Consider the following 27,255-nt stretch of genomic DNA (forward strand, 5'->3'; position numbering starts at 1 on the left):
ACTAACCTATTTCTAGTGTATTTATATTCCCTATATAGCATTAGGTATTATTATTCTTTTATCTTCTCAGCAATGTTGTGGCATCCCTATTTTTACGGCTAGAAAAGACCGATGCTTTATTTTGAAAATCAGAGTATCTTTTAAAGAAATATGTTGCGTAATTTGTTCCCAGAAAAAACATGATAAATATGTTATCAAAGCATTTTTCAAGAAATGTATTTTATTCCTTTTAAAACTTTGGGATGTCATCGTCAATACAGAACATAAGCATAAACAGACCTTACATTCATTTACACTAGTGATCTACATCTCCTTAATCTCTTAGTGTAATGTAGCTTCATATCGACACATGTGATAAAAATAAACTTAGTGGGTCAGGTTGGGAAACCTGGTGATTACATAGGGATTTCAATCCCACAATGTTATATCATATATATATTTTAGAACTCACAAGTATACAATTTCACCATGTATAAACAACTCTTACCCCACCGCGTCAATCCTCTCAGCGACACTGTCTATACTTTCGGATCTAAAAATTACCTTTTTACTTAATCCATACTCTCGGATCTAATCCATGCTCTCGGATCAATAACTGTGCCCATTCCATACTCTCGGACCAGGAACAATTGTCTATGTCTAAATCCATACTCCCAGATTAATGACAAATAACTATGTCGTATCCATACTCTCGGACTAAGGACAACTGACTATGTCTTAATCCATGCTCCCGGATTAATGAAAAATGACTATGCCCAATCCATACTCTCGGACTAGGGATGAATGACTATGTCTAATCCATGCTCCCGGATCAATGACATAATTTAAAGTTCTATTCTTCGTGTATATCTCACTCGTACTCATAAGAAGATACTACCCAATATTCCTCATAATTAATTTAGGTTTACTCTTTATCCTAAATCATCATAAATTATCAGGTATGCTCTTTAACACGTATTTCAGGCAACATCAAATATTTCACACATAAACATATATTTAATACTTCAATCAATACTTGTATTAAAATCATGTTCATGAAAGGGACTATGCACTCACTTGTTAAGGTGGTGATTCCGAACTCAGACAGCGCTTCGCTTCTTAAAAATAATTTCCTTCGACAAAACCTAGTATTATTACCACTAGATTTTAGTCTAATATTTATTGTGACTAATTATTAGTCTAGATTCGTCATTAACTCAGAGTCTACTTCATGATATATCAAGTAAGGAACAACCAGGTAGGATCATATCGGAGGTAGGGTCCGTTTAGTATACGAAGTATACTGTTTGGAAATCTCACTTTAAACACCTCACTAAATCACAGCCTAGACATCATCCCCGTAAGTAGATCAATCAGTATATTAACTTTGAATCACTGATAAATATTATTTATAGGTTCATAATAACGATATTATATTTAAATATAAGCTATATTTAAATTAGGGTAGGCGTATCTCACTTACAGCGGGTTTTGCTATAAACCGGGTTTCGCTGGAGCAGAGCTTCTAAGCCGAAAAGCTCTTTTTCTCGGAGCCTTCGGGTGCTTTGGGGCTTTCCTCTAACACCTTGAGGTTACTAGGGATTTATAGGGGTTTTGGGAGTCTAGAGAGAAGTTAGAGAGAGAAAGAAAGGCTTATGGTGTGAAGAAAATATGAAGAATTCATCCTTTATTTATAGGGGTTTGATCACAGAGTAGGCCCTAAGTTTCGTCCATATCTTCCGCTTACGAGATCCATTTTCTACATTATTTATATCCACGCGTTGGTATTTACGATTACTACAACTTTCATTTAGACCCCGTCGGCTAATTCTCATTCTATCTCCGATTTACAAAACTGTATCGAATTTATCGCGCTCGAAGAGTGGGGACTAAGTTTCGTCCATATCTTTAACATACGAGCTCTATTATCGACGTTATTTATATCCACGCATTAGTATTTATGAGTACTACAACTTTCATTTAGACCTCGTCGGCTAATTCTCATTCTATCTCAGATTTATAAAACCGTATCAAATTCGTCGCGCTCGAAGAGTAGGGACTAAGTTTCGTCCATATCTTTCGCATACGAGCTCCGTTTTCGACTGTCTTTTTATTGTTGAACTCCTATTAACTATATCTTCATTTCTTGTTTAGATTATTTTGGCTAAAAATCGACCGATCTAAAATTCGAATTCCGGGTTGCACACTGCTATGTCAAATCTTAGAAAATTCATAACTTCCTCCTACGAAGTTAGATTTGGACGTTCTTTTTATGCATGCTCTCAGTTTAACGTATACTACAACTTTCATTTAGATCTCTAAGGCTAAAAAGTATTTTATCAAACATTCACTTTTTACGTTACGCGGTGCCGTGCCGGTTTAGCCGTAAAACTTCGACAGGTCATAACTTCTTCGTTATAACTCGGATTTCGGCGTTCTTTATATGTATGGAACCCTTGTGACATATAATATAACTTGGTTGAGATTATTTATTATAAATAATCTTCCATCAAAAAGTCATTTTTGACGCTCATTATCTCTAAATTGACTAGCCCGAATCTGCGGGTGTTACAAATGCTACCTTTAATACTAGTATATGATGTTATCTATTTAATCCTAACATAAAATAGAACCATATTTGGTTCGCACATAGCACAATATATACATATATTAACATATAATCCAGACAATAAGCATATAATTCACGTATGACTTCCAACAGATATTTAATACTTTAATATACTTGTATTAAATTGTAACACCTTGATTTCCAGGTATTTACATTTTGACCCTTGGTATGAGAATTATTTGAAAATTGGTCACAAATGGAATTTAAATGAAAAATCTGGATTTGATCACGTACGTTGGGCGTACGCTTGGTATGTTGGGCGTAAGTGGCAGAGACCCTATTTAAACATCCTTAACTCATTGAGACCCCTTCATTCATCAGCCTCCATCCCTATTTTCATCCCAAGCAAACCCTATTTCCTTGGGTGTGCATTTTGAGCTTGAAAGTGTGCTTTGTGGTGTCCTTGAAGGAAGGAGAAATAGAGGATACCATCTTAGAAGAGTAAAGCACTTTGGATCCAGAAGTACCTTGCCATCAAGCTTCATTTGGAGGTATAAAGCTCTGAACTTGATGGTTATTCCTTTAGATCTTGTTAGAGGTGGAGTTTTGTGCTTATTAGTCCCATATCCTTGGTCTATTTGAGTATGAGCTACTCTAGACCAAATGAATTGTTCTTCTGGACGTTTTTAGGGTGTCTAGAGTGATAAAAATGGAATCTTGATTGTTCATATCCATCCATGCATGCTCTTTAGTGGTTAGAACTTTGTGTTAAGTTAGGGTTTTGGTATTGGACCCTTAATAGCCATGCAAGATCATAAATTTGGAAACTTTATGATTAAGAACATCATTTGAGGACTAGATCTGGATTTTGGACGAAAGGGCTTAATGGATTAAGCACTTATTAGAAAGGAGAGCTGACAGATGTGTACGTTGGGCATACCTGATGGTACGTTGCGCATACATGGTCAATTCCCTGTAATCTGGTCAAGATGCATAGTACGCCACGCGTACAAGTTGAGTACGTTGGGCGTACTCACCTGACTTAACTCGTTTGACCCCTTTGACTTTTGACTTTGACCAGGATTTGACCAATTTTGATTGAGAGGTATTTTGGGTATTTTTAGTTGTATTTGAGTTTGGTCACTATTTGATGTATAGGTGTCTGGTAGAGCTGATATTCGGAGCAGTGTCCTGTTCAACTATCTTTTCATACTGAGAGGTGAGTTTTCCTCACTATACTTGTGGGTCGAAGGAACTAATGTCTGCCCACTGGGTTATGTATCCTGGTTTAGAGGATGTTGCTATGTTGTATTGATCTGTTAGAACTTAGTCCTGGTATATGGCACCGAAGGCTGTCTTGTTAAAATCCAAGCGAAAATGAGAGATGTATCCTCTAAATCTTAACCCAATTTGAGGAAAGCCAGCTGTATGCTTATTAACGAAAGCACACTCTGACGAAAGTTGGCTATGGCACCGAAGGCTCTCACATCTCAACTTTAAGGATATCAACAAGTTGGTTATCGGTGATCATGTACGAGGACTTCCACTTCTCAAATTTGACAAAGAACACTTGTGCGCAGCATGCGAGATGGGAAAGAAAAGCCGAAAAAGTCATCCTACAGTTGTCAATACAAAGATCATTGAACCTCTTGAGCTTCTTCACATCGATCTATGTGGTCCTTCAGCCATAGAAAGCATCGGTGGTAGTAAGTACATTTTGGTTATTGTTGATGATTTTTCACGTTTCACCTGGGTTTTCTTTCTTAAACAGAAATCAGAGGGAACTCCAAAGCTCAAAAACATTTATAAAGCAAGTGGAGCTTCAAATGCGAAAGGTGGTTAGAAATGTACGAAGTGACAATGGGATGGAATTTAAAAACCAAGAGTTTGAAGAATTTCTCGCAGAAAAGGGAGTGACTCACAACTTCTCTGCTCCCTATACTCCACAGCAAAATGGCGTAGTTGAAAGGCGAAACCGTTCGTTGTGTGAAGCGGCCCAAACCATGCTCAGTTTCGCTTCTCTACCTCTGTACTTCTGGGCTGATGCAATTGCTGCTGCCTGCTATACTCAGAACCGAACCTTCCTCAACAAGAGATTTTCCATCACTCCATACGAAATCTTGAATAATCGCAAGCCAAATGTCAAGTTCTTCCATGTGTTCGGTTCAAGATGCTTTATTTTCAACTCCAAAGAGAACCGAAACAAGTTTGATGTCAAGGCTGATGAAGGGATTTTTATTGGTTACTCACTAACTTCAAAGGCATATAGGGTTCTGAATAAACGTTCAAAGAAACTTGAAGAAACCTACTATGTCACCTTTGATGATAATTATGTGAAGAAACTGCAGTCCAGTAAAGTATCAACGAAGGAAATCTTTCCAAAATCAGGTCAAGTCTCGGTTCCAATTTCCAATCTATTTGAAGAATACATGTTGTTCTTTGATGAACCAGAAAGGGCAATTCATTCTGAGGCAAAAGTTGCTGACAACAAGATCGACAACTTGAAGATAATTATCGATGAAGCAGCAAAAGAAATGGAAAGCGAACATCAAGGACCAACCGAACATTCAGGTCTAAGCGAACCTCCAGTTCAAGGTGAACCCCAAAGTTTGAGTGATTCTACTCATAAATTCTCTACATTCCAGGGGGAGAGTTCATCTACACCAAGGTGACCTGACTTACCATTCCAGGGGAGAACCCATCTCCATCAATGACCCATGAAAGTCCAATCGAGGGGGAGAATTTTGAACCAGATGTTGAGGTTGTTTCGTCATTCGAGGGGGAGAAAAACAATACAAATGACGAAGATTCTCAATCAGAATTTGAAGAAGAAATAGATGTTGAACTGGATCCTGCTTATGATCCAAACTACCCTCCTCTCTCAAAATGGACAAAAGATCATCCAAAGACTCAAGTAATCGGTGAAACATCAGAAGGCGTTCTTACTCGATCTCAAATAAAAGCGAAGCAAACTGCTCTGTTCTCTCAAGTATAATTTTGCATGTTTAATTCATTCGTCTCGAAAATAGAACCAAAAACGGTTTCTACTGCACTCGATCACTCCGATTGGGTACAGGCAATGCAAGACGAACTCCACAAGTTTGAGCGAAATCGAGTCTGGAGACTAATTCCCACACCAAAGGATGCATTCGTGGTTGGGTTGAAATGGGTATTCAGGAACAAGATGGATAAAGAGGGAAATGTAATTCGCAACAAGGCAAGGCTGGTGGTCAAGGGATATTGTCAGGAAGAAGGTATAGATTACGAAGAAACCTTCGCTCCTGTAGCAAGGCTAGAATCAGTTCGGATCTTTCTGGCATATGTTGCTCACAAGAATTTTGAAGTCTTTCAAATGGACGTCAAATGTGCATTCTTGAATGGAGAACTAGAGGAGACTGTATACGTTAAGCAACCACCAGGTTTCGTGAACGAAAAGTACCCTGATCATTGCTATATTCTGGATAAAGTTGTATATGGTTTGAAGCAAGCTCCTAGAGCCTGGTATGAAACCCATACTCGATTACTAAAAATGTCAAAGTTTAAACAAGGTTCCGTTGACCCAACCTTCTTTCGCAAGAAAGAGGGTGACCATTTAATGATCGTCCAAATTTACGTTGATGATATCATCTTCGGTTCCACGAATCCCAGCCTCACATCTGAATTCAGGAAGTTGATGGAGACTAAGTTTGAGATGAGCTCAATGGGTCCAATTAACTTTTTGCTTGGCTTGAATATTAGACAGGGACCCGAAGGCATATTTATCAATCAGGAGGCTTACACAAAGACCATACTGGCTAAGTTTGGCATGATGGGAGATTCCAAAGTAAAGGTTCCTATGGTATTTGGAACGAAGTTAACACCATCTTTGGAGAAACCGGCTGTAGATATGACTCTCTATCGGCAAATGATAGCGTCTCTAATGTATCTAACATCTAGTAGACCAGATATTATGTTTTCTGTTTGTTATTGTGCGAGGTTCCAAGCTAATCCACGCAAACCTCATATGGTGGCTGTTAAGAACATCTTCAGATATTTGAAGCGAACCTCATCTCTCGGTCTATGGTATCCTGCTAAATCAGGATTTTTCGTTCAAGCATTCTCTGATGCTGATCTTGGAGGATGTTGTTTGGACTAAAAGAGCACAACAAGCGGATGTCAATTCCTCGATGGTAAACTCGTCAGCTGGCAGTCCAAGAAACAAACATGCGTTTCACTCTCAACAGCCGATGCTGAATATATTGCTGCAACATCTTGTACTTCACAGGTCATTTGGATACAAAGCCAACTTAGATACTATGGCCTAAACATGAAGAAGATTCCACTTTATTGTGACTCAGAAAGCGCTATTCGGATATGTCATAATCCAGTGCAACACTCCAAAACGAAACATATAGCACTGAGATACCATTTCATCAAAGATCACGTTGAAGATGGTAATGTGGAAATCCATTTTGTTAGATCTGCTGATCAACTAGCTGACATCTTCACAAAAGCCTTACCTGAAGTAAGTTTTAATAAAATTCTCCAAGGCTTAGGAATGATGGAAGCTGAATCAGTACCGAAACTACTTTCGCCTCATTAAAATTGATCAAGCGAAATAGAGCGAACGCTCGGTCTATTTCGGCTCCAGAATTTTCGGGAACCGAAATGGACCGAACGCGAAATAGAGCGAAAGCTCGATCTATTTTGGCTCCAGAATTTTCGGGAACCGAAATGGACCGAACGAGAAATAGAGCGAACGCTCGGTCTATTTTGGCTCCTGATTTTTTGGGAACTGAAATGAACCGAACGCTCGGTCTATTTCGCTTCACTACTTTTAGGTGAAGTTTCGGTTGTATAGTTTGTACATTGTGTATGTCTTTTCTCACTTCATTTCTATTCATAAAAATCAAAATACTTTTCTTTCTGTTTTTAATTCTTTTTCAGAAAATTCATAAAAATCAAAAATATTTTCCTTTCTGTTTTTAGTTCTTTTTCAGAAAATACATAAAAATCAAAAATATTTTCCTTTTTATTTTTAGTTCTTTTTCAGAAAATACATGAAAATCAAAAATATTTTCCTTTCTGTTTTTATTTCTTTTTCAGAAAATTTATAAAATCCAAATATATATATATATATATATATATATATATATATATATATATATATATATATATATATATATATATATATATATTTGTTTTGTTTTTGTTGCTTTTCATTAAAATCAAAAATTCCAAAAATATCACTGAAAGGTATCATCGATCATTCAAATGATGGAGCTGGGACAGGTATACATTTCTTTATCTTAATACTAGCTAATTGTCCCTAGAAGCATGCTGTTGTATGTCGACCAAAGCCTCAAAGACTTCAAGTGAAGCCTTACTGATTTAATATACACAAATCAAATCTTCCCAATCAGGCTGATAAAATCACTTATGTCATGAGCTACCTTACTCGTCTCACATTGAGTTAAGAGTTGTCTGCTCGGTCCTTACTATATAGCAGAGGTCCTTTCGGTTCTTTAACCTCCTTATCACTCTTCTCCATCTCATTTCGGTTCATCATTGTAACCCTTGAGACTCTCAGACTTTACCACTGAGGTTTATGGTTACACAACATCAGTGTTAATGATCTTAGCTTCGTTTCACCACGTGCTAAGTGAAACCCAAAATCCAACACCAATAACGAATTGACGGTGAACAATCAAATGTTCTAGTTTTCACCCACGCTTTAACGAAACCACTTTAGTGGAATGTACCAAGAAATCTCTTTTTTATTTTTGTGCGATCTTTATAAAACTGTCTAACACCAAGGCATTTATTCCCATAAGATCCAGTTTAATTTTGTTTTTGAGATTTCTACAAGTTATCACCAAGTCACAGGATATAATAACTAACCTACTTGTTTAATAGGCTACACTGGTCTCACAAGTACTTTATCCCACTTTCGGTCTTATGTCAAGTACTGAAGTTCGGTTGAAGATAAGCCACCCTTTATAGCTTAAATTTGAAAAGATGCCTTTCAATGTTTCTTAATAAACATTTGATCGTAATTCAACGGGAAACCACACAGACACTTCTAAGTCTCTCTCGACTTTGAAGGAAGCGATTCGTGCCCGGGATCTATAGTTTCGTGTCTAAATAGACATCACTTAAATCCCACAAATTATTTGATTTATTTCTTTTCTATTGGCACAATCTTGCACGAAGATCATTATGATTTTCCCAATTCTTGTTAGTGGTACTCATGGCAATTTTTCAGATTTGATGCTTCGGTTATAAATGCTATGGTGGTATATCGTGTAAAGGAGCGAACATTGCCAGCCTTATATGACGCGAAAGGGTTTGTCACAGTTTGAGAGGGAATTTGAAAAGTTTTCGAAGTTGAAACGGCAGTAACAAGATAAGATTTCAAACCACGTCATTGGATAAGATTTGAAACGGGCGCGTGAATTTGAAACGATTCCTAACATCACGCCTGATGACGTATTCCTAGGGAAACCCAGCTGTCAAATCGCGCTTTTTCAGGCGACGATTTAGAAGATCGTCAAATCATTATTGTGGATTTTTTCTCTCTCCTGGCGATGGTATATAAGGTTTTCTCACACCTCTTGGACTACTTTACCAATTCACAACTCTCTCAAGAACACACCGGCGAATCTCTACTATTCATCTTCTTCTTCACACCTGCAACAATGGCTGAATCTTCATCTGTTTATGAACAATCTGCCCAGTCCTCCCTTTTCACCATTAAACCGAATCAAAACCTCATCATTGAACTCTCACCTTTCCAGTATGATCCCTACATGCTGCAAGTGGTTGAAGGCCTCAGATATTCACCACTCGTAATAGCCCTAACCCAGGTGGAGTGTGTTCCAATGTCACTACTTTCTCAAGTCTACTCAACCGCTGTCTACGATAAAGCAAAGGAGCGTATTTTCTTTGAGATCGTCAATCAAAAGACGTCGATTTCAAAAGCTAGGTTTTGTTTGTTGCTAAGGCTTGATGTCGACGACTCCATGATCAACCCTGATTCCATTACCAACACTCAAATATACACAATGTTCTATGATATAGGGTACACTGAGATTCTCACTACTGTCACAAAGTTCAAGAAATCATGTCTTCCTCCTCAGTGGAACGGTCTATTTACCCTCCTCTCCAAGGGTTTATCGAAGAGGGTTGCAGGTTCTGATGGAGCGAGCAAGGCGTTCATGACCCTTCTTTATGGTCTGTACCATGGGGTTAACATGGACTTTGGATCTATCTTATGGTCTCAACTGGTTCAGAGTATTAGCTCTACTTCACGCTACTCTGAAATCTCTTGTGCTAGGTTTTGGACTCTTGTTACTCAATGGGCGATGGAGAAGTTTCACGTTCCAACAATGGCAGACTCACTGATTTCATCTATTGCTACTTTCCACACGACGAGGATACTTGTCTCAGATCCATCGAAGTTTCTCTTTATTGGTTCGGTTCCAGAATCTATGTACAGGTGTGTTTCCAGTGAAAGCAAGGTGATAACTGAGTACAAGAAGCTACCCCTACAGGGCCAAGGCAGCTTACTCCAGAAATGCAAAGCTCCCTAGACGCAGCAGATAAACCAGCGAAAAGAGGGAAGAAGCCTGAAAGAAAAGGGGAGAAGGAAGGTCAATCCTCAAAAGTCTCTACGCCCAAGAAGCGAAAGTATGAACAAGCAGCCCCTACTGCTCCAAAGAAACGAAAGACCAAGAAGAAAGCACACAAGCCGAAGTCTCCTTCCCCTTCTTCAAGTGACTCTGACTACGTTCCTTCTGACCCACAGCCCGAACCCGAGTCCACTAAAGATGACGTTTCTCAAACTGAAAGTCCGCCTCGGGGTAATTCGCCTCCACCCTCACCAACTAATGAAGGTAACCGAAACTCACCTCCTCCTTCTCCTACACAATCGGTTCCTATTACCATTGCTCCTTTCCCTCCTCCCATCTCATCTTCAACTACAACCTCCATTCCAATTCCAACCCCTTTATTTACCGAGGTTACCACAACTACTACTCATCCAACCGAATCTACTGTTCGTGTCAACGTATCTGATACGGGGGCACCTACTTCAGAAACCGAAACCCCAGTTACTTCCAAACCTTTATCTCCACCTCCCTCACACGAATCTGATCATGTTCTTGGAGGAGAAGAAATGGAATTTGATTATGTTTATTATAGTCCATATCGAGTACAGAGCGATGAAGATGATGATGCTCCTGTCACGAAGAAGCATTTAAAGGATATGAATGACAAGCTTGACCAATTTCTTTCTTCCTCTTCTTCCGGTAATGCATACTCTGAAGCAGCAATCAAGGCTCTATTGGCAACCTTTGTCAAGGAGCATGATACATCCATTTCTAATGGTGTCAAAGCTATCGACGCTTCCACTTCCACATGTCAAAAAGCCTCTATTACAGTCGAAGCCTCCACCAAAGATTGCAAGCAAGCGACCGCAAACGTCGAAAAACTAGTTTCTGATGCTCAACTTTTCCTTGACTCTCTTCAGGCTGCCGCTCAGAAGAATGCTCAAACGGTGAATGCTTCTGTTGATAATCTTACCCGTTCGCTTTAGGCTGAAAAGAAGCATTTTGAGGAAACACGCAAAGCAATCCAGACTGCCAACACTGAGCTTCAAACATTAGTTGATGCCCGTCTCTCTCAACTTGAAGCCGAACTAGCTGTGGAAAGCAATATCATGGATGAGCTTGATAAACGAACTTCTCAGCTTAAAATTCAGAACCTGAAGCTCAAAACGGCGACCAGGGAAATTGAAGAGCTTAAGCCTGAAAGAGCAGTAGTCAAAAGCTTGGTTGGTGATGTGCATTCCATTCTTCTACATCTTCTGGAAGCCCATGACTCGGTCCTTACCATCTCGATTCGACGCCACTTGGCTGAGAAATTGAGACCTGCTCTAGACATTCTAAGCAGGATTGAAGGTGTTCCGGAGCCCGTTGTCCCTCCGAAACAAGGGGGAGAAAATGTTACTCAGGGCCAGGGTCAATCACAACCACCTCCAAAAAGCAAACCTATCACCCAATCGAAAGTCACTGCTGAGCCGAAGGGTAATGAAGCTTCGGGCAGTATGAAGGACAAACGAAAGAAGAAGATTGGTGATGATGATGAGGATGAAATCGATGATGAGACTGATACAGGAGCAAAAGCTTCTAAAACCGAAAGCCTCAAAGTCAAGCCTAGTGATCGAGAGATTGAGGAAAAGGTTCGAAAAGCCAAGGAAGGATTTGATAGGGAGAGGAAAGCGAACGAAGTATTAGAATAGAGGAAATCTATGTTTCCTCTGTGGTCTATGGAAAAGCTTCAAAGGGAGGTAATTGAAGCTCCAAGCACACATTGGATCGAACCGGTCCTTTCATTCACTCTTGAGAATTCCAAGGATTCTCAATTTGATATGCCAATCACCCGAAAGGCATTCATCTTTCATTGTTTTGAGTCAACAGTTGCCATCCCCTCTCCTGACCCGAAGATTGATCGAGATCTGCTTGAGTACTATCTTGAGTTCGCTCAACCTCAATACCTGAATTGGAGTAATCAGAAGATCACAACAGTTAAGGTGTTGAAACTCACTTCAGCAGGGAAGTTTATCAATATCAAGTTCAAAGTGACCCGAGGCTCAGACAGTTCGGTTCATATGATCTCCCTGGCTTATTTGCCAAATTTGAATCCTCATGATTGGATTCTCCTTAACAACATCTTGCTGACTAATCAAAAGGAGTATGAGCCTATTATAGATCACATCAAGAGAATGCTGGTGTGTTACATTCTTGAAGTCGCAAAGATGGATCAGGAAATCACCTCTGCAATAAGAAAGAAGCCCACTATCAAGCCAATAGGGAAGGCAAGCGACATCAATTTGTTGATGAAGGGGAAAATCGACCCACAGTTTCATACAGTCATGTTCATCAGGGGCGAAGGTCAAAAATTCTTGTTCGCTCTTGTTGACAAACACCTGTTCTCCACTGCCTGCTTGGAGCATATTCTCGATATCATACACGGGTGCGATCAGAACAGTGAAGCCGATAAGAAGATGTTTTCAGACATGCTTCGGTGGTACATTAACTTTCGTCAAACTCTTCTTGCCATCATCCCCAAACTGTTCAAGACTGTGAGGAAAACTACAGTTACTCAACCGAAGTGATCTCTCGCCTCAATCGGCGCAAAGGGGGAGATTGTTGAGTATATGGGTTGCGCCTTTGGGCTTAGATAGTTCAGTTCATTTTGTATTCACGGTTTGGGCCTGTCCAACCGTGTGTTTGTTTTTAGGGTTTAGTATTTATGGTGCATGCACGCATCACATTTTGTTACGCTTCTGAATATTTCTTTTGACAAGTACTGTAACCCTAGCACGCCTCTAAAGTAGAATTTCTTCATCGAGCTCTTCTGAGGTGTTGCTGTCTTAATCATTCGACATTTGTTTAATTCACATTGGTGTTCATTGTTTCCTATTGCTTGTTATTGTCTTATTAATATCTGTTTGAATCTATCGATCTAAGAGAACTTCATTCTCATCAATTTCCCTTATAATAAACAAATAAATTATTAGACCAATTAAACGAGATAGTATAAAGGGTAATCGGGTTACCCTTTTGTTTTGTCAAAAAGACCAATTAGAACCGACAAAAACAACTTTATTCCCTAAAAAAGCACACAAATAAGTTAAAGGATTAATTAGTAGGGTTGAGAAAAAGCCGAACCGACTAAAAAATACCGAAAAAACCGCAACCAACAAACCGAAACCGATGCAAAAACCAATGGTGCGGATTTCGTGCGGGTCGGTGCGGTTTTTACCAGAAAACCGGTCCACCAAAACCGAACCCCACAAAAAATGAATAAAATAATAAATCACTAATTTATATTTATAAACTATAATATATACATATTATTTAAAATACTGAGAAATACTAGTACATATCATATTTGGAGTTTGGACTTTACAGTTGGTTTTAGCCATTTAATCGGGATTTCAAATCATTTTTAGAATTTATTTTCTATTTTGGTTTTAGTTTTGTAGTTAAAACCACATCAAAATTATGTTATAAGATTATAACAAGTCAACCAAACCGCACTAATACAAACCGAAACCACATTTAAAAACCGCAAAATCAAACCACTAAAAAAACGCACCCAACGGTTTTAAGAATGCAAAAACCACACTTTGCGGTTGGGATAATAACTTACCAGAGTAATCATCTTTGTCGTTTTGTTCACATTTAGGTAACTTCTTTATTTTTGTACACATTTGACCATTTAACTTGTTATATGTGTTCACATATTGTCATTGTCACCGGTTATAGCAGGTGACAATGGTAATATGTGAACAAATTAACAAGTTAAATTGTTAAATTTGAACAAAAAAAGAAAGTTGTCTAAATATGAACAAAATGAAAAAGTTAATTACCCTGATAAGTCATTTTTTCCACTTTTAATAGCGATTTTATTTTTCATATTTGTTTGTATTATCTTTTTCAAACGTTATTTTTAAAATATCCATAATTTCTTAAATATTAATTAAATATTGATCAAATTTAAACTTACTTTTTAATTAATAAATATGTTTTTGTTTTGTGAAATATTTTATATAGTTGCTTATAATTTTTTTCTTTTGTTTTGAAGCATATACAATATTTTTAAAGTAAATAGTATCTAACAATAAAATTAAATAAATTAAATATGTAACAATAAGTATGAAGAGTCTTTTAAAAAAAATAAAAATATAATATTATTTAGCAAATAAAAAAAATCTATATAATGTAAATGTTTTAAAATTATTCCAACTTTTTAATTGGAAGTTTATAAACGTTTAATTTTTTAATATAACGTTTTAAACTAGTATTCAAGGAAAGTATTTTAAAATGTTATAAAAAATATTAAATTGTCATACAAAATCTGTAAAACACTTTAAAAATATTGTAAAAGAAAGTTTAGAAATAAATGTACGAAAATTATAAAAATAATTGTATGAAAATGTAAAAAAAAACAAGTTAAAAACTTGTAAGAAAAATTTAAAATATTTATAAAATATTTGGTTTAAAAACACTTGTAACAAAATTATATGAAAGTATAAAAAAAATAAAAAAAAAATTATAAGCAAAGTTTAAAACATTGTATCAGAAAAACCTATAGGAAAAAAATATCATAAAAATGTTGTAAGAAATTAATAAAAAAAATTGTTTACATTTAGACAACTTCCTTTTTTTGTACACATTTGACCATTTAACTTGTTAAATGTGTTCACATATTACCATTTTCACCTGCTATAGCAGGTGACAATGGTAATATGTGAACACATTTAACAAGTTAAATGGTCAAATATGTATAAAAAAATGAAGTTACCTAAACGTGAACATGACGAAAAGATAGTTACCCTCGCAAATCATTTTCCCCTTTGCGGTTTGCTGTTTGGTTTACTAACTAGATTATAACACGCGTTAAACGCGGAGGAACACATAAAAAAGACATATAAACGTCTTTGGAATTTATTATTTAAATATTATTTGTTTTTTTTAATTTCGAAGTATACTTTGTTATTTTAGGGTTATAAACAAAACCTATATAATTTCGATTGTTATTTTAGGGTTAAATATATAATTTTATTGAGTTCTAAAAACTATAAAAAAAATTATTAACAAAAAATAGTAACATGAACAATTTCTGTTATTTATAGCAACATACTTTAAAAGTTCGTTGTTATTTTTGCTCATTTATGTTATCAACATGTGTATTACACAGATTTTAACCTATAAATGGATCTTAAAATTATATTATGTTCTATAGGGCATAATTATATTAAATGTCCTAACATACATAACATATATCAAATATTAAAATAAAAGTATATATTAATTTAAAATAATTAGTATAACAGTCTAAAAAAACTTATATCTTATTAATTTTAATGAGCGCATCTGCAATTGTGAGGTTTGTCTAATGTGATATGGTAATAAATCTAAAGTAAGCAATGTCCATTTGTTGAACATATGGAAATAACAGTTTTGCCAACACCTCTAGCAAATAGAGTTGTTGAAGCATCTATAACAGCCATCATGATTATACAAACAATGGAATTAAAGAATATTGGTGAAGATAATAACGAATTAAAGTTGGTTAACAAATATAGAGATATAATTGGAAAACATGTGTCGTGATTTTATATTAAATAAAAATATATATCAAAAATAGATGAATTAAATCCTTTTTAATAAGATTAAATTAAATGATTGTTTCTAAATTGATAAGGGTACATGATTTTGAAAAGATTTAAAGATAATAGTTTACGTATTAAACGATTTAATCATAAATGTCGGCATTCTATATATTGAAACATGATAAATATACATATAATAATTTTGGAAAGTGTTTATGATTGACGATATAATTGGAATGATAATCTGCATAAATAAGAATATAAGATTCATGAAAGAAATTAAAATTTGTAGAGTATATGCTCGTGTTGACAATTATACCATTGGTCATAAGGAAATTACCTTTAAACTTAAAACAAATTGACAATAATAGACTTGGTAAACATAGTTTGTTATTTAAACTTAAAACAAATTGACAATAATAGACTTGGTCAACATAGTTTGTTAGGAACAATAAAAAAAATCATTGTTATAATATCTTGTTTGTGGAATAACAAACTCAGTGGCTTAAGCCAAAGATTAAGGAGATTACTTTTAAACTTAAAACAAATTGACAATAATAGACTTGGTCAACATAGTTTGTTATTTAAACTTAAAACAAATTGACAGTTTTAGACTTGGTCAACATAGTTTGTTAGGAACAATACTAAAAAATTATTGTTATAAAATATTGTTTGTGGAATAACAAACTTCGTGCCTTAAGCCAAAGATTAAGGCATGAAGAAGTAACTTTTAGGCCAAAGTCTAAGCGGTAAAGTCAAATATTGGGATCCTATTGCAGATTTGCAAAATAGGATGATATAATGTGTATTTACTTTTAAAACATAGTTGAAATATAATTGTTATTAATGATAATATGGGACAACATTGAAACTGAAATTATATTATGATCCATGTGGCAGAATATATTGAATACATGTTCATTTAGGAGATTGTAACATAAATGGTCCATATTATTTGTAAACACTGTTGCCTAATACATCGATATATTCCAGCATGTTGGTTTTATGCACCTTGACAGCAATTATTGCTGTCATGATTGTTGTTTTAATGAAGGAAAAAGTGTAAACCGCACATTCACCAAAAAACAGTTTTCAATTCAATAAAGACGGAAATCAATAGCATTCGGCAAAGGAAGTTCGATGACAGAATGTAATTAAGAAGAGTTAGAATTATTAAATATTTTAACACGAAAGAAAGGAAAAAATAAAGCAGTTTACATACATGATAAACATATTCAAAACACCATTCCATACATGACTCATAATATAATAACAAAAACAAACATTGCAGAGGATAATAAAACCTGTTATGGATGATGGATGATGGAAGTAGGCAGCAGCAAGTGTAAAGAGAGGTTGAAGAAACAATTTTTTTCGAGATTGAGAGGTTGAAGAAACAATTTTTTTTTCGTGATTTGTATGATACGTAATATTATATAGGGTTAATAAGGATATATAGAATGGTAAACAATGATTTTATAAGATATCTATATCTATATATCATAACAAAATATGGAAAATGGTATAATTGGAAAACATGAGTCATGATATTATATTAAGTTAAAATAGTTATAAAAAATATATGATTTACATCCATAATTAATAAGATATAATTAAATGACCGGATTTGAAATTGATAAGGGTACATGAATTTGAAAAAATTTAAAGATAATATTTCCTTATTAAACAATTTAATTATAAATGTTTGGATTCTATGTATTGAAACATGATAAATATACATATAATTATTTTGGAAAGTGTTTATGATTGACGGTATAATTGGAATGATAATCTGCATAAATAAGAATATAAGATTCATGAAAGAAATTAAAATTTGTAGAGTATATGCTCGTGTTGACAATTATACCCTTGGTCATAAGGAAATTATCTTTAAACTTAAAACAAATTGACAATAATAGACTTGGTAAACATAGTTTGTTATTTAAACTTAAAACAAATTGACAATAATAGACTTGGTCAACATAGTTTGTTAGGAACAATAAAAAAATTATTGTTATAAAATATTGTTTGTGAAATAACAAACTCAGTGAATTAAGCCAAAGATTAAGGAGATTACCTTTAAACTTAAAACAAATTGACAATAATAGACTTGGTCAACATAGTTTGTTATTTAAACTTAAAACAAATTGACAATAATAGGCTTCGTCAACATAGTTTGTTACGAACAATAATAAAAAATTATTGTTATAAAATCTTGTTTGTTTGTGGAATAACAAACTCAGTGGCTTAAGCCAAAGATTAAGGCATGAAGAAGTAACTTTTAGGCCAAAGTCTAAGCGGTAAAGTCAAATATTGAGATCCTACTGCAGATTTGCAAAGTAGGATGATATAATGTGTATTTACTTTTAAAAAATAGTTGAAATATAATTGTTATTAATGATAATATGGGACAACATTAAAAGTGAAATTATATTATGATCAATGTGGCAGAATATATTGAATACATGTTCATTTAGGAGATTGTAACATAAATGGTCCATATTATGTGTAAACATTGTTGCCTAATACATCGATATATTCCAGCATGTTGGTTTTATGCACCTTGACAGTGATTGTTGCTGTCATGATTGTTGTTTTTAATGAATCACCAAAAAAACAGGTTTTAATTCAATAAAGACGGAAATCAAATAGCATTCGGCAAAGGAAGTTCGATGACAGAATGTAATTAAGAAGAGTTAGAATTATTAAATATTTTAACACGAAAGAAAGGAAAAAATAAAGCATTTTGCATACATGATAAACATATTCAAAACACCATTCCATACATGACTCATAATATAACAACAAAAACAAATATTGCAGAGGATAATGAAACTTGTTATGGATGATTGATGATGGAAGTAGGCAGCAGCAAGTGTAAAGAGAGGTTGAAGAAACAATTTTTTTTTCGTGATTGAGAGGTTGAAGAAACAATTTTTTTTCGTGATTTGTATGATACGTAATATTATATAGGGTTAATAAACATATATAGAATGGTAAACAATGATTTTATAAGATATCTATATCTATATATCATAACAAAATATGGAAAATTGTATAATTGGAAAACATGAGTCCTGATATTATATTAAGTTAAAATAGTTATAAAAAATATATGATTTACATCCATAATTAATAAGATATAATTAAATGACCGGATTTGAAATTGATAAGGGTACATGAATTTGAAAAAAATTAAAGATAATATTTCCTTATTAAACGATTTAATTATAAATGTTTGGATTCTATGTATTGAAACATGATAAATATACATATAATTATTTTGGAAAGTGTTTATGATTGACGGTATAATTGGAATGATAATCTGCATAAATAAGAATATAAGATTAATGAAAGAAATTAAAATTTGTAGAGTATGTGCTCGTGTTGACAATTATACCCTTGGGCATAAGGAAATTATCTTTAAACTTAAAACAAATTGACAATAATAGATCTGGTCAACATAATTTGTTATTTAAGTTTAAAACAAATTGAAAATAATAGACTTGGTCAACATAGTTTGTTACGAACAATAAAAAAATATTGTTATAAAATCTTGTTTGTGGAATAACAAATTTAGTGACTTAAGCCAAAGATTAAGGAGATTACCTTTAAACTTAAAACAAATTGACAATAATAGACTTGGTCAACATAGTTTGTTATTTAAACTTAAAACAAATTGACAATAATAGACTTGGTCAACATAGTTTGTTACGAAAAATTAAAAAATTATTGTTATAAAATCTTGTTTGTGGAATAACAAACTCAGTGGCTTAAGCCAAAGATTAAGAGATGAAGAAGTAACTTTTTGGCCAAAGTCTAACCGGTAAAGTCAAATATTGGGATCCTATTGCAGATTTGCAAAGTAGGATGATATAATGTGTATATACTTTTAAAAAATAGTTGAAATATAATTGTATCATGCTGCAAAACAGAACTAATCAATATGATTCCAAACAAATTTTTCTTCTAATTAGGGTAAAGATCCTAAATGTTGACGAATTATAAGAAAGTTTGGTAGTAGAAATCAAAATTAGTACCTCCAAATCAGTAAGATTGCAACAATGGATGAATCCAGAAGTATAATCATAGTATGTGTAGGTGGTAACAATGTCATCGGCTGTGTTCTGACTACTGATGTCTTCAAATTTGAAGAACACATTAGTGTTTTTTTGACTTAATACATATCAGACTTAATTAATTTAGAAATAATGAGTACCAAATATGCAGCCAACAGACCACATGTCAACAGCTGTTGAATAATGAGTAGCACCCAAAAGGACTTCTGGAGCTCTATACCAAAGGGTCTATATCTGAAATGATACAAGTTATTTAGCAATCTTCAAATTAACTTTTTTAAAGAATTTTAACCATTTTGTCAATCGAAATGGTACTTTTTTAAGAATTTTCACCCAAGAGGACTGTCTTCCCATCTTTGTTTACACCTTGCTTCACATCCAACAGCCTGTTTGATTTCGTTAATCGCAGTCAAATCCAGAACGAATCAATACCATTTCGATTTGATTACTAAAAAGCCATAGATAGAAACATAAATCGGATACACATAATATAAACCTAAAACCCAAATAAGAGTGATTCAAATCAAAATTCCCGTTAGAATAATCAAAATGGAAAACCAGTTGCAGATTCATAAAAATTCAAATATCTTGAGAAGAAGAAAAACGCAATGGGAATAATCTTTGGTAGTGAATCTCAATTTCAAGTTGTTGGTGACAAACACGATGCAGGAGATGCATTGATGGAGAAGAACATGGATGTAAATTGGAGAGATCATCGACTATTGAGGAGGAAGAACATGGATAGAAATTAGAAAGATCATCGACTCTTGATATTATCTTCATCAGAGAGAGAAAGAGGAAGAGAGCAATCCCTATTTTGGAGGAAAAATGGTTATAGACGGTAACAAAGGCGTATTTGTAGTTCTTTTTGTTACGATGACATCAGCGAAATTGATCCAGTTGTTTAAAATAATCAATGAAAAACATTGAAGGGGCCAGATTGTTTTAGGTGATGTAATTAAGTTTCTGCTTTAATATATATACACAGATAGAGATTAGACAAATTTGTAATACATTATTTAACTAACGTCTCATTTTCCACATTAAACAAGCTTAGTCAAACGCCTCACGAGTTATTTCCCTTTTCAAATAAGCTTAGTCAACACCCTCAGGAGGGTATATGCCAATCAATTATTTATGTCATTCATACGCTTCAAATTTCAAAATTTTTAGTCAACTGGAGGTTCATCAAATCAAAACATGATCCTTCATGATCATCAACGCTCAAGGAATCGATCTCCTGAGGTAATTATACCTTTAAACCACAGCCATCGAGGTATAAATCATGATTTTCATCCAAAGATAACTCGTTATCTGCAATAAGATTTGTTGGATGGAGTTTGAGATATTAATCTGTGATGGTTGTAGATAATATCTTCCTGTATTTACTTGTATAGTTATTCTTTCGATTTTTGTGTAACTTGAGAAGAACTGCAGAGAGGCTGGGCTGAAAAATGTCTGGGTTACACCTGTCTCCAGTTGTTCTGGCCGAGGGTAGTTGTCCGAAAATGGCTCAATATTTCTGATAATAGTTCAGATTACAGTGCCGATTCCGATGACAGCATCCATGATTCCGTTGACACAGGTTAGTTTGATCGTAATAGTTATCACAAATTGAAAATTAGGGTTTGAAGTTTGATTAATGCGATTTCTTTAACAGAAGCGTTTTGTTATTGGCCGAAAGAATCCAGACTCGATGATAAGAAACGAGATGATTTTCAGAGTGATTTAGTTGGTAAAAGAGATACCATTTTTGCTTTTAGGACTTACGTTTTAACTATGTGGATACCATTTCTTTTATGATCTTCCAATGTTGCTTCTCTTTTGACATCAGGAGCTTTTCCCAGGTCAAGAAGACGAAAATCAGAGACATTCAGAACACAATATATCGACACTAAAGAACTCAGGTTTTATGCTTGGTTTTTCTTTTCCTCTCATATGGCTTCTGTTGATTGTTTATCTATTTGTGTTATAGACAATTTGACACCTTAAAACTTCTAATTTTGTTAGAGTATCTGTTAATACCTGGAATGTTGGAGGTGAACTTCCACCAGAAGACTTAAACATCAAAAACTGGCTTGATACTGAATACCCTGCAGACATATATGTAATTGGGTAAGTATCACTTTGACTTTTAGCAATACTTTTGAGTTTTGAATGTATATGGGAAAAAAGATCAGCAAAATGATGAAATCCAATGCCTTTTTGCAGTTTTCAAGAAATCATACCTTTAAACGCTGGTAATATCTTTGGTTCTGAAGATAATTATCCAATTTTGATATGGGAAAACATCATTCGTGACACTCTTAATAAAATTCAACCTATAAAGACTGAATTCAAATCCTATAGCGACCCTTCTTCTCCATCAAGATTTAAAAAACCATATGATGATGCTCCAAATATAGAAGATGAATTTATGCTTGAAAGTGATGGAGAGTGTGAGAATGATCCAGTAGGGCAAAATTGTCATTATTGGGTTGAAAAACTAGATCTTGACTCTATAATGCACAAAAAAAGATCAAAATATGTTAGAATAGTAAGCAAGCAAATGGTTGGTGTTTTTCTTACTATTTGGGTTCGTAGAAGCTTGAAGAAACATATCAAGAATGTACACGTGTCAACTGTTGGTGTTGGTGTAATGGGCTACATAGGTAACAAGGTCTGTATTGTTCCTTTTCTTTTCTGAATTCCTTTATAAATTTTTCAAATTTATAATGATTTGTTATTTTTTTTTTTCTTTTAGGGTTCGATATCAGTTAGCATGTCTATATATCAAACGAACTTTTGTTTCGTATGCACTCACTTAACATCTGGTGAGAGGGAAGTTGATGCAGTTAAGAGGAATGCTGACGTGGATGAAATACATAGAAGAACAAATTTTAATTCCATGTCAAAAGTCGCACTTCCAAGGAGCATTAAGGACCATGAGTAATTAACTAATTACTAATTACACTAGTATTTGATTACGTCAATATATTTTTTTTAAAAATTTTAAATTGTTGTAATTTCAGGCGAATAATTTGGTTAGGTGATCTTAATTATCGTATCAATTTACCATACGATGAAACATGCGACTTAATTTCCAAAAATGACTTGTCGAAGTTGCTAGAGAGTGATCAAGTAATTTTTTTTTCATGTTTTTAATAATACTATTTTATTCATTTACTTTATAAATTAATATTGTTAGGACCCATAAATAAATTTTATCTTTTTATTTTATTTTATTTTGTGCAAGCTTGGTTGGGAGCTAAAAAAAGGTGGTGTATTTGAGGGGTGGAGAGAAGGAAATTTGAATTTTCCACCAACTTATAAATACGAGCAAAATTCAGAGAAATATTATGGTGAGGATCCTAAAGGTGGTAGGAGGAATCCAGCATGGTATGATGATCCTATAAAATTTAGAAAATCAATAATTGATTTCTTTGAATTATATGATTTTTTTTTTATGTTATTGGTTTGAATTAATGGTGTAGGTGTGATCGGATACTTTGTTTTGGAAAGGGGATAAAGCAAGTGGGCTATAAAAGGGCTGAGATTAGGGTTTCTGATCATAGGCCAGTTTCTGCGTTGTATATGATAGAGGTTGAAGTTTGCTCTCTACGAAAGTTACAAAGGGCTGTAATTTGGTAAATAATAATTTTTTTTAGTGATAGTAAATAAAATGTTGTGATAGAAAGAAATGAAAGTAAACAAATAAATGAAAGTGTATTGCTATTTATTGCATTTAGCCCTACATATCTTTATCACATGTAGGGATTGTTTGATGAAATTGTATATGAGTAACTTTATTTAACTCTTGTTTTGTATACATGTTAATGGTTTAACACACGTACATACATCTTTGAGTTTCTCATTAAAAAGGAAAACAGAATAAAATGACTAAATAGCTAAAGAGTAAAAATATAGTCATATTCGTATACAAATTTTATGACATAAAAGGCAAGACTCATATGTATACATAAAAACTTTATATAAGCTTACTCCACCTGATGAGGGGGTAATAATAAAAATAAAAATAACACAACCAGTCAACCAACATCCAAACAATGAAACACCATCATTTTGGTGTCGATCGGCATCTACCTAATATTTGGCCTTCTTTGAAATCAGTAACATGATCAGATCAATAGAAGAATTTGATGCATTGGAATTCACACACGATTCTTCAATTGGGAAAACATTCTAGGCATTAGTCATTTCTTATTGGGAAAATGTAGGGATGGCAAAAAAGCCCAAACCCGACGGGGAAACCCAAAACCCGATCATTTCGGGTCGGGTAACGGGTCGTTATCGGGTTCGGGGCAGGGAGTGGGTTATCATCGCCCCGACCCGCCCCGCCCCGCCCCGATTATATATATATATATATATATATATATATATATATATATATATATATATATATATATATATATATATGTTCGAATCATTTTGATGTTAATTGCACGCATTCAAAGATAAAATATTTACCGTGGACAATCTTTTTAGTTATTAACAATCTCGTATGAATGATCATTTTTTATGTTTTGACGTATTACACTAAACTTAAATCAAATATTTTTTAATATAACGTCCAGTTTATTTTATTAAAGTGATTCATCGTATTTTTAATTTAAAAGGGAGGCTAGAACATGTATTTTTTATAAGACATCGGGGCACCCTAAAACGGAATAAAGATTTCGTTATGAATTGTTGTAAACCCGATAAGATACCTGAAACCCGATCGGAAAACCCAAAACCCAATGGGGCGCCCCGATAAGATACCCGAAAGATATCGGGGCGGGTTTGGGAAACCATGCCCCGCCCCGAACCCGCCCCGTTGCCATTCCTAGGAAAATGACTTAAAAAGGTAAGAAAGTTTTAAAAATGTACAAAAAAGACCATTGTTTTTTTTAGTACACAAAATACCATTTTACCAGTTATTGTAGGTTACCCGGTTTCCAAATGTTCAAAAAATATCATTGTTGTTTTTTTAGTACAAAAAATATCATTAATGTTACTATTTGTACACAGAATACCAACGAAGTACACATGTGTTCAACTAAAATATCGTGGTAACCAGGTACTTTAGGTAAACGGAAAAATGACTTAAAAGTATAACGAAGTTTCCAAAATGTTTAAAAAATACCACACTTTTTGTTAACTGTGTTCTTGTCGGATTATGTAGAACACAATCACCAGAGATCATGAACCGTCATATCAGTTCACAACAATTGTGCAAATCTCTTTCATTCCTTCACTCGATCATTCTTGTGGTAACAAGAGAAGTAAGTGGGTAATAACATTAGTTAAACATCCGATCACATTATATGCCTCAAACCTAAAAAATATATACGTTATATAGATGCACATATTATACATCAAGGTTAGCCGTTCATTAGTGTTGCGGCACAAGAGAAACACAAAGGAGAAACGAGTGTGACGTTATGTCATGAGAATTCCTAAATATAAATTTAGATACAAACTGATCAAGTGATGGAATGAAAGAGAGTACACAACTAGTGTTAAACTGGTACGATAGTGACTAATCTCCGATGACTGTGTTCTATATAATCCGGAAACAACGAAGTTAACAAAATGTGCTCTGAAAAAACACCAATGGTTTTTTTTGAACATTTTGGAAATTTCAATGGTATTTTTTATACTAAAAAAATAATGGTATTTTTTGAACATTTTTGAAACTTTGTTACCTTTTTAAGACATTTTTCTGTTACCTGAGGTAACCGGTTACCCATAATGTTTTATTTGAACACATGTGTACTTTGTTGGTATTTTGTGTATAAAAAATATACTTTAATGATATTTTGTGTACTAAAAGAAAAACAATGGTCTTTTTTGTACATTTTTGAAACTTGATTACATTTTTAAGTCATTTTCTCTTTCTTATTCTAGTGGCTTTTGGGTTTATATACTTTATGTGTTTGATGAAATGTATTTACATAAAATATGACTTTGTTTTGACATTCATTAAAAAAAGTGAAATGTTATGATAAACGGAGGTTATATTTGGCGGATTAATTGAAACGCTATTGATCGTTGAAAAAGTTAGGCAACGACAAAAAATAATGTTTGATAAAACTAATTGATAAATTAACTAAAATATATAAAATGATATAAAAACATAGGTAAAGGATTAAGTTTTTTATAATTAATATTGTTATAGATGATTAATTAGTTTTGTCCACCTAATTTATGTAATTTATTAATGTACAATTTTTTTAGTTTTGAACTTGTGTATGTGATTAATGTACTTTTTATAATGAGGGCTACCAAAAGAAAGTTGGTATTTGAAATTATATAGAAGTGGCTTGCAGTTGTAGATAACTAATTCTTCACTTGTATTTTTTTGTTTTAAGACTTGTATAAAAGTAATTTTTATGTTTTTAAATTAATTTGTGAATTAATTTTATATGTTTTTAATATTTTATAAATTAGTTTTATATGACTTTTATTAACTTGTGTTTATTTCAAAATAAAAATTAAGTTGGTTGAATGAGCTAAAAAGATAAATTTTTATGTGTTTTGGATTGAAAAAGATGGAAGATAGAGGAAAGATAAAAAAAAATGATGTGACAATGAGTTGGGAGTAGACCTGCACAAAAGGACTAGTCTCGGTCCCAAAAATAGCATAGAGACTGAACCTGTCCCAGACCTAAGCGTCCCAAACCAGTCCAGACCGGCGGTCCGAGTTTGATCCAAATTTTCCGGTGTTTGTCGGTCCTTGGGAGGGAATGACTCCCTCCACCCTAGCTAGTGCTTTAAGTTATTCTCAAATTGAAGATAAAAAAGTACAATTATTTTGTGATGACATAGATTATTATATTGTTTAACGAATTATCAATAAAAAGATTATATAAATGATTGTATAGATCGAGTTTAAAGTGATTTAATTAAGTTGTCATTGTTGTCTTGTTTATAAATTAAATTATTAATAATTATATTTTATAATGATTATATAAATTGTTGTGTAGAATAATTTTTTTTTTGGATTTTTGTCATTATTGTCTTCTTTATAAATTGAATTATTAATAATTATATTGTATAATGGTTACATAAATTATTGTGTAGAATAATTATTTAATTTTTTGGATTTTGAGTGTGGTTTGTTAGAGTTTACCCACACTATTATATAATTTTAAATAAAATCATCAACATCCAAATGTGGCATTAATTCTTAACCATGGACTTAGAACATTGAAGTTGTTAAAGCATTAAGCATGTAACACGAAAAGTTGGGCACTTTTTCCTTCTCCATAAAAACGGAATCTTCTTCAAAATCTAACTTTTTCTTACTTTGGATCATTCAATCTCTGTATTAATAAGAGTTAACTATTGGGCATGTAACACAACAAAACTTTTGTGTCAAAGGGACTACTACTAAGCTATTAGTATAATGGTAAAATAGTAAAATTTGTTAACATGAAGAAGTTTTAATAATAATTAAAGGAGGTTGACTTGAGTCACACAAG

At 33.6% G+C, this 27,255-nt stretch overlaps 1 protein-coding gene across 1 annotated transcript; it reads left to right on the forward strand.

Moving 5' to 3' along the window:
* The first annotated feature begins 20,867 nt into the window (after positions 1-20,867).
* Positions 20,868-23,597, forward strand: IP5PI (inositol polyphosphate 5-phosphatase I). Its single transcript, XM_079056739.1, has 10 exons — positions 20,868-21,034; positions 21,227-21,374; positions 21,450-21,524; positions 21,624-21,696; positions 21,800-21,904; positions 22,001-22,448; positions 22,533-22,717; positions 22,801-22,909; positions 23,025-23,167; positions 23,263-23,597. The coding sequence occupies exons 1-10, from the start codon at positions 20,990-20,992 to the stop codon at positions 23,417-23,419; spliced, it is 1,488 nt and encodes a 495-aa protein (XP_078912865.1). The 5' UTR covers positions 20,868-20,989; the 3' UTR covers positions 23,420-23,597.
* The last annotated feature ends 3,658 nt before the right edge of the window (positions 23,598-27,255 follow it).

This window comes from Lactuca virosa, chromosome 6 (assembly GCF_052849685.1).
Source record: "Lactuca virosa cultivar CGN04683 chromosome 6, Lactuca_virosa_CGN04683_v6, whole genome shotgun sequence".
NCBI classification, from domain to species: domain Eukaryota; kingdom Viridiplantae; phylum Streptophyta; class Magnoliopsida; order Asterales; family Asteraceae; genus Lactuca; species Lactuca virosa.

What these genes read in the sequence shown, in the direction of transcription:
- IP5PI (XM_079056739.1), top strand. Translation starts at nt 20,990, where the DNA reads ATGATCCTTCATGATCATCAACGCTCAAGGAATCGATCTCCTGAG. An exon ending in TGGGCTACATAGGTAACAAG is followed by an intron (nt 22,449 to 22,532) that starts GTCTGTATTGTT and finishes TTTTTCTTTTAG; the next exon opens with GGTTCGATATCAGTTAGCAT. An exon ending in GGTAGGAGGAATCCAGCATG is followed by an intron (nt 23,168 to 23,262) that starts GTATGATGATCC and finishes TTAATGGTGTAG; the next exon opens with GTGTGATCGGATACTTTGTT.